At 45.8% G+C, this 12,153-nt stretch overlaps 1 protein-coding gene across 9 annotated transcripts in view; it reads left to right on the top strand.

The window, feature by feature from the left end:
* The first annotated feature begins 456 nt into the window (after positions 1-456).
* Positions 457-12,153, top strand: part of EPHA5 (EPH receptor A5) — a 204,402-nt gene continuing 192,705 nt past the window's right edge. For 7 of the 9 annotated variants that reach the window (XM_052774023.1, XM_052773983.1, XM_052774016.1 and 4 more), the window contains exon 1: positions 458-718. In XM_052774023.1, coding sequence (XP_052629983.1) covers positions 592-718 — 127 coding nt within the window. In that variant the 5' untranslated portion in view covers positions 458-591. Of the gene's footprint in view, positions 719-12,153 lie in introns of all 9 variants that reach the window. The other 2 variants (XM_052774007.1, XM_052774042.1) reach the window with 2 other exon arrangements.

Raw genomic sequence — 12,153 nt, 5'->3', positions numbered from 1 at the left:
TGAAAATCATCTTTCTATTGGCTCCATGATGGAGTTTCTGGCATTCTTGCTTTCCTGGCCGGCGATGAGCCTTCCTCTCAGGCTTGCCCGCCCTGTGACATCGCGGCTTCCCCGGCTCTGTGGGCTGGGGAGTTTTTGGGACCGGGACCCGTGGCGGCTGCGGGGAGAACGGGGGCTCCCCGTCCCCCCTCAGGGGGCTCCCGGCTACCCGAGGGACGCCTCGCAGGGACGGTGCTGCCGTCCGCTCTCCCCCGCGGGCAGCGCGGGTCTGGGGGGGGGGTTCCCGCAGGGCGGCCATTTTAGATGCGGTCCCCGCTGCGCCCCGGGGCGCCCTGAGGCGCGGCGGGCGCCGTCCCCCGCACGGGATGGCGGCGGCGGCGGCGGGTCCGCCCCGTCGGGGGCGGCTCCGCGGCGGCGCGGGGCCACCTCCCCCATCCCCGCCCCCGGCTCCCCAGTCGCGTCGGCGGCTGGACGGGAGCGGAGCTGAGCCGAGCCGCGCTGCCAGCCCGCCCCGTCCCGTCCAGTCCTGAGCCGACCCGAGCGGGCAGCGCCGGGGGGGAGCCGCCGCCCCATGCGCTGAGGGGCGGCGGGATGGGGCCGCGGGGCGCCGGCGGCTGGGCCGGCCGCGCCGGGGCGCCGGCTCCCGGTTGGACGTGCCTCCTGCCGTTGCTGCTGTGCGCCGCGCTCCGGAGTCTGCTAGCCAGCCCCGGCAGCGAGGGTGAGCGGGGACGGGGCGGCCGGGCCGTCGGGGCAGCGCCCGCCGAGAAGGGGGGGCTGCCCGGCGGTGCGCTGCTTCGGGCTCATCTGAGTCGATTTGGGGAGGCGAAGGGGGGCTCTGCCGGCGGGGAGGCGGATGCTGCGCCGGGGGAAGCGGGCGACGCTGGCCGGTGGGGCTGGCGGGGTCCCGGGGAAGGGAGGCGGCAGCGGCCGCTGCGCGCCCCCCGGGTCGGGAGCGGGGGAGGCAGCGCTGCCTCAGGGCGCGGGCGGGCTTGCACGGGTGGTTTTGCACAGATGCCTTGGCACGGGCGCGTTTTGCAGTGTTTTTTTCTTTTTTTCGGGTGGCGGGGTGGTGTTGCATAGGTGCCTTTGCACGGGTGGGTTTGCACGGCTGTGTTTCCTAGCGGTTTGCGCCGGGGGAGTCGCACAGGTGCATTCCCGCGGGTGGGTTTGCTGAGCTTTGCGCGGGGCGGGTTGCACGGCTGTAACTGCAGGGCTTAGTTTGCACGGGGCGCGGGGGTCTTGCGGGGGTGCGGGCAAGCGGAGCGTGAGCGGGGCCGGGGTCGGGGCCGGCCGGGGCGCGGCGGTGCCCGGGCGGGCTGGGGGAGGCTCCCGCTGGGCAGCCGTGCAAGCGCTGGCCGCAGTGCGCTTACTTCGTGACTTACAATACATGTATAAAAAAGGAGGGGAAGCCGCGGAGGTGCCGGTAGTTAACCCGCAACGCAGCGGAGCGCGGCTGCTGGGGACGGATTTTTTTATGCGTTTAATCTCTGTGAGGCCGATAGCCAAAAACATGTGTCCAGGCTTCTTGTCTAGCAGGATACTTCCAGGCTTTCAAACCGGACTGGTTTTTTGTTTTTGTTTTTTTTTGTTTGGTTTTTTTTTCCTCTATACGTGGTGTGGGCACTGCTTGGGGCTTTTTATTATTATTTTGGGATCCGAGGGCAGAGCTGTAATGGGAAAGCAATGGGTGGAGAAGTTCAGCATCTGAAGGGGATGCCGGCGGCTCGTATGTAGCAGGCTTCGTGGTGCACCGTAATTATTTGTGAAACTCCTTTAGAGGGAGGAGGTATGCAGGGGTTGGTGAAGGAAAACCGTACCAGAATTTCAAAGATGTGGCCTGAGGTAACCAGCTAGCTGTAATTTATTTTGGAGACCGAGAATAATGTGAATTGCAGTTTTCTTAAAAGAAAAAAAAAGTGCAGAGGAAGGGGAAAATGCTGTTCCTCTGTGTGTGAAGATATCAAATGTTCAGGAAGTGCTTTGGTTTGGGGGATGATGGAAATGGCTTTGGCTTTGCCTTGGTTAGATAACAGTGGGCCCAATCCTTCTGCCCCCACACCATTTCGCATGATTTCACCCATGGGAGCAATGCTGGGGAGGTGGTGTGGCTGCTTTCGAAGGGCTTTCCCTGTTACTCACCTGCCTTTTGGGAGGCACGCTCTCCTGTGCGCTCCGGTGTGCTCCGATATGGTGCCAAGAGCCCGGCAGATGCTCCGAGCCCCGTCCCAGTCCTCAGTCATCCTTGCCAGTTCTTGGAAAAGCTGGATAGTACTGAGGGAGTCAACGGGACCGTTCGAGCGTAGAGGTGTCTCTGCACAAACAGGCAGCTGTGGAATAAGACTTTTACAGGATAGGAAGCAGTACTGGAAAGGATTAATGAAGCTACCTAGCAAACAGGTCTAGTGGCACCTTTACAGGGAGGTTGCAGGGGAATATTACAGTAATGATGAGCAGCGTGAGCGCTTGCTTCATGGACTCTCTCCCCCTACTTTTCTGACTGCTGCTCTCTTAATATCTGTCTCTTCAGTAAATGCAAAGCTAAAAGACTGCTGGTAGGAGGGGTCTGACTGTGGACCTGAACTTATTCAATAACAGCTGTCCTTCCCTGCTAGGAGATTTATTTGTAAACAAGCATTATTTGACAAGTGCTTCTCACAGCATGTCTCCTTTGCCAATTACTACTGAACAGCTCTGCTTCTGGGAATGGCTCACCCTGCAGTACGTGAAGCCTAATGCATGAGAAACCTCAGATGCTGAAGTCCGCCTGCCTAGCCTTATGCCGCTGACACTTGTCACCGGTTTGGGTTTGAAAAGTTCACTTTGGCTGCTTCTGGGCTCTGATGAGAGAGATCCTTCCCTGGGGTTAGTTGTCATATTCAGCTGGTTGGGAACTTTACTTTTGCTTGGATGGAGGTAGCCATCTTAGACCTGGGAATAATATTTTCAAAAGTTGGTGGTATTGGTTTTTCTGGGTTTTGTTTTTTATTATCCCTCATTCTACTCACCATGGTTAAACAACTAGCCGATACCCTGTGCTATGGAGGTATGTAATGTATGTAGTTGCTTAGAGGATGATAAATTCTCACAATTACTTTTTCCTTTAACCCTGCATCACATTTTTTGTTTCTCTAAATCTTACTGTAATAGACAGTGACTTTGTTGGATAAGATACATGCAGTTAACAGTTCACGGTGCATGATTTTCTGTTTTACCCTATAATGGAGAGACACTTAGGGGACATACTTTAAAAATCTAGGTTAAGATTTGGAGGGGGGGAAAAAAAAGGTAAATTCAGTGTTTGGGTTCCTTAGCATGGAAGTAGCTTTTTTTGCAAGGGCAGCTAAGCTTCAGAAGCTCCTGCCATTTTTATGGGGAAGTATTGAGTGCCCAGCCTGTATCATAAACCTGGTCACCTTCATAGATATCTCTAGTTATGGATTGAAGGATATACATTGGGAAAACTGAATTATTTTTTTCCAGATTTTCCTATAATAGGGAAATAAAATGGATTTTGATTTCAATCACCTTTTCTCAGTTTATATATTAAAAGCAAAACATGTAGTGAAGGATGAAGACTCAATGCTATTTCATGCATTTTCAAGTGTTTGGCCGTTATTTTTAACTCTTTAGCAGAGTTCATTGATTAGAACCAGAGATTTCCTTCTTCTCTTTGAATACTTTTACAAATTCAGAATTAGTCACAAGGAAAATATTCCAAAGAGTACACTGAAAATATTAAACAATTTTGAAGTGCTGGTATTTCAGAAGTGCATTATTACTTTAAAATACATTCCCTATAATAATAGGGTGCCAGAGGCAGCCCTGCAATATGCGACTAGGCTTCCTGCACCTCCTTTAGTTTAAAAATGCATATGTTTTAAATCTTTCTGTTGTAAGTACTAGGGTTTGGGAAGTGGCTTATATAAATTATTTATGTAAAACACAGAATGAATGAAGCAATTGTTTAAAGACACCCCCCCCTAAACTTCATGATTTGTTACTCATCGCCTGTGGATTCGGATTGGTTTGCAGATCTCATTTGGATGTCGCCCAGATGACCTTAAAAAGTGTCATGTGGGCAAATTATTAAAAGAATGGAGTACATCATATCTGATTGCTTGTAACAAAGTAACTCCACAACATGCTTGCATAATGTCATTAAATACAAAGTATATTTCATTTTAGGGCTTTCCAGGAGAAGTAAGTGCTGATGAGGCAGTGCTGTAACAAGGAAGTATATTGTTAAGCAAATGAAAAGAAATACAGTTTGAAATAACGACATTGACTTAAATAGACAAAGGTGAGAGAGACAAAATCAGTCTTACTTTGTAATGTGTTGTGTTTAGGACTAGAAGAATATTCTTTAGTTACAAACTCTTGCATTTGGTCCTCTTCCTCTTAATTCTTTCAGGGTTTTTTGAAGCTAGCTTTATCTTAATGTATCATTTTTAATTTGAATGAATGAATAAATTAGTACAATTAAAGGGGTGGGTCTGGTGCAGGCAAAAATAAAGGAAGGTTGTAATTTGCAGATTATTCATGCCAGAGCCTGGAATGAGCCTACCTGTTCTCAGTGTATTGACTTGTGTGTGTGTTGTTTCATACTGACGTATAATTTCTGTGTCATGGCACACTGGATAAATGCGTATTTAGGTATAACATCACAATGTTTATCTTTAATCAGTGAATGAAGTCTTTTTCAAGGAAGCTTTTTTTCTGTATTTAGTAGAAGCAGGTGTGAAAATAGTCTTAATTTTCATATCAATGTATTTCAATTAGTCTAATGCTTTGGGTAAAAATACGCATGATCAGAACATTTTGCTTATTAGGTTGTTCTTAATAGCTTGGCTTTCTATGTCATGCATTCACACAGCTATTGCATTTTGTATAATTCTGTAGGTACTAAGTACTGCTAGCAGGCACGTACCTTGTGTATGCAGAACGGGTAAGTTTGGACACATTTCAGTCTGCTCACAGTGCTTTGTAAGGAGGCTTTGAGGAGTTACCTGTTCTTTACTTCATGTATTGGAATGGTTCCCTGTGTGCCTTCCATGATAGCAGAGCATATGCTTAGTGCTGTGTGTTTATTTTACTCACAGGAGTAATCCCATTAACTTTTAAATTTACTGCAGTGGAATTACTGGTATGAGGAAGGACAGCTCATGTCTAATGGTCTTTTTGGGATCAGTCTGATGTGAGATGTATGGCTTTTCAGGAGGTTTAGAATGACTCAATCATGGCTTTAAAATGGAAACCACTATCCTTTTGACAGTAAAACAACATTTGAAACGCAGCATTTTTAAGTATATGACTAAAAGCATTGCTGCCTAGTGACACGTTTAAAAAAAAGGAAATAAACTATAGCGAAGATTGACTCCAAGATAGTACTTGTTTCCTTTTGAAGCTTACCTTAAAAATTGTAACAAATAGTGGAAAACAGGCAAATGGTCTTAAACAGAACCACTGACAGACTGTCTGCTTATAGTATCGTAAATGTTGACACCATAATTTGATGTATAAAGCAGCTATTTGCACTTCAATTTACAGATGGGTAAACTGGCAGGTACCATGAGAGGAAAGGAAGAGTTGGCAGGATTGTCTGACAGCTTCTTCCCCCTCCAACTATTAACTCTCCCACTATTGCCTCACTTTTTAGCTCTAGTATATGGTCCATCTCCATCTCTGCTGTTCTTTCTGTTAAATAAGAAAAAAAACCCTTGCCTGTAAAGAAATGTTTATTCTTTGCATTAAAATACAAAGTGTTTTGCAGAAGGCTCGGGGGGGGGGGGGAGGTGGGAGCAGGACTTTGTAAAATCTGGCAGAAATTGCAAAGCCAGGACAGTTTAATATGTGGTGCCTTGCTCTCTGATCTCGCTGGTTTTACGCTTTATTGTTCTGAGGATTTCTGTGCTGCTTCTGCAGGAATCCTTGTTTCCGCCACATGCTGAGTGAGCACAGGGCCCTTGACCCGGGAAAGTCCAGCTGAGATTGCTCAGCTGAGTGGTGATGTTGGACCCTGTTGGCTTTAGGGTCTTGAGCAGAAGTGGGACTGTTAGATCCCCCCAGTCTTTCTGTCTTGGAGCTACATTTTTAGTGGTCTGTTCCTGTAAGTGTGCAGGTATGTATATTCTTAAATAGAGATGAGCTTTAAACACTGATCAGGGATGTCAGGGAAGTGAGACCCTGCCCCAAAATAAAAAAACAAACTTTTTTTTTAACATTCTCACTTCCCTCTTAGGAGATAAATCTAAATCTGTATGTGGTTCAAGGGCAAAATGAGATGTAAAAAAACCAAACGCACACAGATTGGTCACTTTGTAGAAGCACTGAATTTCTTAGTTAAGTGCTCAGTTCTGTGGAGGAAAGAGTATTTAGTGCAGCTCTTCAGCAGATACTCAGCCTACTATCCATTAAAAAGGTTTAAAAAAAAAAAAGAATCTTAGGCTTATAGTAAAACATCTAAACAGAATTAAAATATCTGTCATAAGTGCACCTTTCTTATTTACTGTAAGTGCTGGTGAGAGATAGGGCCTCATTCCAACCAGGATGGACTTAAGCTAGGTATTTTTCTTTACTCAGAGAATGTTGCAGAAATACTGTGTTAATGATTGCATTGGAATGAACAATTTTTTTTATAACTTACTCTTTACTAAACTAATTTTCTCTGATCTCTGCTGTAAAATTGCTGCATATTTTAAAAGCTTGTAGAGAATCTTTTTCTCCTTTGAAAACACATTTTGTTCTTAAGATGTCCCTGGTTTTGGCACAGGCAGAACGGAGAGGTGGATTGTCCTCTATGTTCACATCATGCCTGTCCCTCATTCTGCTCTGTGACCGGCTGGACATTGAGGTGACAGGTTTTGCTGAGGTGAAAGTGTTTACTGCCCCAGTTGCTTTCACAGCCGGCTGTATTGGCAAACTTGAGCACTGGCCTTCAGTAGCTTAGGTCTCTCTGGGGATTTGTTACCATTTTAGTTGTCTCTTTGACCTATTGTATCTCTTACGGTCTCAGTTTTGGTATTTGCTATGGCTTTGGTCAGTGCAATATCTGAGCCTCTCCGAAGGTTTAATGCGCTTAGCCTCTTGGAGGTAGAAAGCAATTATCCCTGTCTTCTGCAAGAAAGCTAGTTGAGAGGAGACAGTCAGGAGGAGGTGTAAGCACTGCAATTCACAGCACTTCTGGGTTTGGGAGGTGATGGATGGGTGGCTGCTTGCAGAGGTCCAGTGTCACGTTGCCTGCTGTGGACAAGGGTGGTGTGACCTGCAGGCTGCCCTGGGCTGTGCGTAGAAGCAGGAAAGCTGTGCTAACGCTTTGCAAAGAGGACTAAAGATGCTTTGGGCCAGAATAATTGGCATGGGAGCATTCAGTGCATGCTGTGACTGTCTCACTGGGGGTGTTGGTGGTGGCAAACACCCTCCTTTTCTCTCCCTCTTCCCTGGTATTTGAGTTGTGCAGGAGGTATGTTAGGAGGACTTTGACCAGGTAGAGCTGCTCAGGTGACCACTACCTGGAAGGATGAGAGATGCCTCCTGGAGAAGGTGATGTAGCATGTACTAACACAGCAGATCAGGGAATACTTGCATGAGCTGGTCTGGCAGCCCTGAGGAAGAAGGTGAGTCCTGCCTGTTCTCTTCCCTCTGGCAAGCTTCTGAGCATCAGCGGGGGTGCAGCTGGTGTGCTCCTGAGTAAACTGTGCCTTGGGGGTATGCATGGAGAGGAAACAGTCTCCTGCAGAAGTTGAGAGCTTCTAGGTTTAGGTGGCTGTGTAGCAGGTATTGAGTCTGTAGGAGAGAGGGTAGGACCCTGGGCTTGCAGGCTTTCATGTCAGCTACTTCATTTTGGTGCAGAGGGCAATACTGAAGTGTCTTGCCAAGGTATTAACTCCTGGGTTCTCTGACCTGGATCACTTAATGTTAGAAAGAGGTCAGAATGACCAGTTTGAACTTTGTAATTCTCTGAGGGGATAGAGAAGCACCTGGGAGGAAATTAATCATTCAGCATCAGTAATGTGCATTTCATTATGTTTCTGTGTGGAGTTGTATCACTTTTTAAACTGTTTCGCATGTCCCAAACCAGTGAAACTACTTGGGGGAATTATCTGTGTACTTGCCTTTGTAAGTTAATTTCTCAAAAGACCTCAGTCATTTTGGTTTATCCATCTTTGATTTACTAAAGTTCACATTCAGTTTTTTCATAAAATGTGTTGGCAATGTGCTGTTCCCACTAGCAACCTCCACCTTCTTCCCTCAACAGAAATAGAAGGGATAAATTGTCAGCTCCCCCCCCAAAAAGCCAATAGATCATCTTAAACATTTTTTTGCTCCCAAATGCTGTCTAAGCATTATGTCAGTTCCTTTTTTTCTGCTTGAGTGAACTCAGTGGCGGCAGAGTAGTCATTATTGTCAACACGAAGGCTTTATTGGCGATGGACAGTGAGGTCTTGTGAGTCCACTGGTAGTGAAAGCTGACAGCCTTGACACTCTGGGTGCATCTGTGCCAAGTTTCTTTACTTTTGTTAAGTTTAGTTGCATGCATGTCCTGATTTTGGCTGGGATAGAGTTAATTTTCTTCCTAGTAGCTGGTATAGTGCTATCTTTTGAGTTTGGTGTGAGAATAACATTGATAACACACGGATGTTTTCAGTTGTTGCTGAGTAGTGTTTAGACTAAGTCAAGGATTTTTCAGCTTCTCATGCCCAGCAAGCAAGAAGGCTGGAGGGGCACAAGAAGTTGGGAGGGGACACAGCCAGGGCAGCTGACCCAAACTGGCCAACAGGGTATTCCATACCATGTGATGTCATGCCCAGTATATAAACTGGGGGGAGTTGGCTGGGGGGGACAGGGGGTGGGGGCAGATCGCTGCTTAGGAAATACTGGGCATCAGTCAGCGGGTGGTGAGCAATTGCATTGTGCATCACTTGTTTTCTATATTCCAATTATTTCTATTATTATAATTGTCATTTTGTTATTATTATCATAATCATTATTATTATTTTCTTCCTTTCTGTCCTATTAAACTGTCTTTATCTCAACCCATGAGTTTTACTTTTTTTCAATTGTCTCCCCCTTTCCTCTGGGTGCGGGGGCAGTGAGCAAGCAGCTGTCTGGTGCTTAGTTGCTGGCTGGGGTTAAACCACGACAGTGCATAACAGAATTTGATCTCTATGTCTTTTAGGATACCTTTTAGGAATGGAGACCATATTGCTTTTAGTTGGTAATGCTCTGATTTAGGGAATAAGGTGAGAATTCACCTCAGCACTGCCAGCAGGTGTTTTGATTGCATTGGGAAGCTGTTGGGATTTTAGGGCTTGACTTTATGTGTGTGCTTACTAAGGTGCTTGCTTTAAGTAGGGTCTTGAAACTGTCAGCCTCCTTCAGCAGCTTGCAGATGCCTTGGCAGTGGTTGGAGACCCTGGGTCTGCAGACAGCACTGGTATTTTGTTTCTCCGCACAGGCTGGTTGTCAGGTTGCTGGTTGCAGGTGCTGGTTGTATCTTGCCTTCAGTGGAAGCTGCTTTTTCATTCTTAATGGCAGGGTGATACATGCCCAGATGGTTTCCCCAAAAGATTTGTGCTGCTGCCAGCTCGGAGATCCTCTATTGTGTTGGTACAGTGTTGTTTCCAGTGAATCTTATGAGCGGGGCTGGAAGTATTTTGCTGACTTTCTTCACAGTGAATAAATCCTTTTCAATTAAATGGTGATTTTGGTGGGAATGGGAGTGTTTGCCATTTAAAAAAAAAAAAAAAAAAAAAGGCAAACCATGCTGGAGTTAAGTTTCCAGGCACTTTGGTGTCAAGCTAATAATCTCCTGACCACTTCTGCTTTTAAGTGATGTATAGTGGGAAGAACAAATGACTGCCTCTTGTCTTGAGTGCAAGTCCTTGTAAGGAAAAAATCTGCAGATTCCTATTTGTTTTAGTGGGTCCAGTTATTGAAGTGAGCTTTAGGTCCCACTCACTGGTGCTACGGCCAGTGGTGTTCCTGCAGGGAAAAAATGCAGCCAACCCAAAGAACTTCGTCAAAGGGCAATATCGCACCCCTTGTAAACAGTATGTTCAGACAAATTACAGATGTAATGCAGAAATTACTGGGTAGAATTTTCTGGCTGATGTTATGGTTGCAGTTGTCCATCTGGCCTTAAAAACCTATGAATCTGTGATGCAGATTCTAGCGTTTTGGCTCTTGCTGTAAAAGGGAATCATGAGAAAACTTGGAGCAGAATGAAGCCAACGTAATAAAATATAAATCTGCAGTTAATATTAGTTTGCGAGTTCATTAAGTAGTGTATATTTTCTTCCTCCAGTGGGCTATAAATAATAGGTACTGCTACAGCTTGCACTCTGCTTTAGTTTGTTTCCACTGATGGAAATGTTTCAGAGGTTCTTGCCTGTGTGTTTTGTCCCAACTCAGTGTAGCTAATTAATTGAAAACATCTGCTCCCTGATGACTTTGATTTCTTTCAAGAGTTTTTTTTCATTTGTTTTTGCTTTCTTGGATTATTTTTGACTGTCACTTGTTGGAGCGCCTTGGATTTATACTTTTTGAAGAAATACTTGGCACAACAGGGAAAACACTTGGAAAATGAATGGTAACAATACTGCAATAAAACCAGTGAAGATTTATGAAGCAGGAAAACTTTGACTCATGATGATGAAGAGTCCTCTGCAGTCAGTGTGTCTTGGTAGTGCTGTGAACTCCAGTAGTGCAGGAGGAAGGATGGGGAGGTATGCAGTGTAAAAGGAGAAACCAGCTCCGTTAATGATGATGTGTTTGGCAGCTATACACCCTGCCTTGGGCAGAGGGAAAGAGGAGGAGAGCAGAGAGGTGTGAAGCTTGGTGGAGAGCCTGTGATGCTGTTCAGGAGACTTCCTGATGAGGGTTCTGTGCAAAGCACTGCTGTTGCATCTTGTCGTACACCTTGACCCCCATCCAGCAGAGCATTTTACCTCATGCTTAATTGGCGCTGTGTGAGTATTCCCATGACAGGTTTCTCACAAGTATTTTAAGTGTAGTTGCTCCCACAAGCTATGAGTCAGAGCTGGGGCTACCTTGATGTAGCTCCAACCTTTCCATGGGTGGCTACATCCTGCCGAGTGCTGTGCAAAGGGGGCCAGGAGCTGTGGGAGGAGCCTTGAGGAGGATGTAGCAGCACTTGATTCACACCTTTTTTTCATATGGGAGTTCAGATTCAGGCTACCCAAAACAACGTTCAGATTCCTGTTCAATTTGTAACAAAGGTATTAAAGCAGAGTTTTGCTTCAATTGTTTAAAATAAAACATTTTGATTCAAATGTTATTGTTTAAAAATGTGCTACTTTAGAAATCATGTGATGTTTTAAAATATTTATGCAGGCTTTAAGGAAGGTTTCTTTACTCCTGTTTTTGTGATGGAAACTGTAGTTACAGGGTATTGATTTGGTCAAAGATGATGTTCTTTTCCTCCTGCTTTAGGTGTATTTCAGTGAAATAAAAAGAAGATTCTTATGGCTTTACAGCTTCATGGCATAAACTCCATCAGCTTTTGCTATCCTGACCATTTTGCCTGTTCTAGAATGATTTGTTAGGATAAGCTTTGGTAGAGCGTGCCCTGTGGTAAGCCTTAGCTTGCAAGTGGTGCTCCTGAAGAGCAGGACTACTCCAGTGTATAAGGATTTATTGGAAATCAGCTCAAAGACTATGGCAACCCAGAAGAGTTCAGTCTTTTGTATGTCTGCAGAGACTGCCCTTGTGTGAGCAATGAAGGTTTTTCTGGAAGATTCTTACATACTGAAATGGCAGGAGGATGTGTGGCTGGTAGGATCAGAAGTGCTCAGTGGTTTAGCCTGTTAGTGGGGGATTTTTGTTTTTTCAGCTTGTTTTTTTTCCCATTTGAAATTGGAGTGAAGAAAATGAAGCTGCTCCAGCTGATCCTGCTCCAGACCAAAGCCAGAGGAGCCATCTCGTTTCAGTGGTGTGACCAAAAAAATCCATAGATTGGTGGCTTCTACTTGAGGCATTGTACCATCGTGATGGACCTGTCCTGCTTTTGCCTGGGCAAGCTAATGCTGCCACATGGCACTCTTTTAGGTGGCTGTGTCTGGGGTGCTCTGCTGTGTGGGCAGCAATGTTGGTTTAGGTAAATGTTGAATGCCATCAGCCCTGGCATTTGTTGTG

This window comes from Harpia harpyja, chromosome 2, assembly GCF_026419915.1.
Source record: "Harpia harpyja isolate bHarHar1 chromosome 2, bHarHar1 primary haplotype, whole genome shotgun sequence".
NCBI classification, from domain to species: domain Eukaryota; kingdom Metazoa; phylum Chordata; class Aves; order Accipitriformes; family Accipitridae; genus Harpia; species Harpia harpyja.
This window is presented reverse-complemented; position numbering and strand designations above follow the sequence as displayed.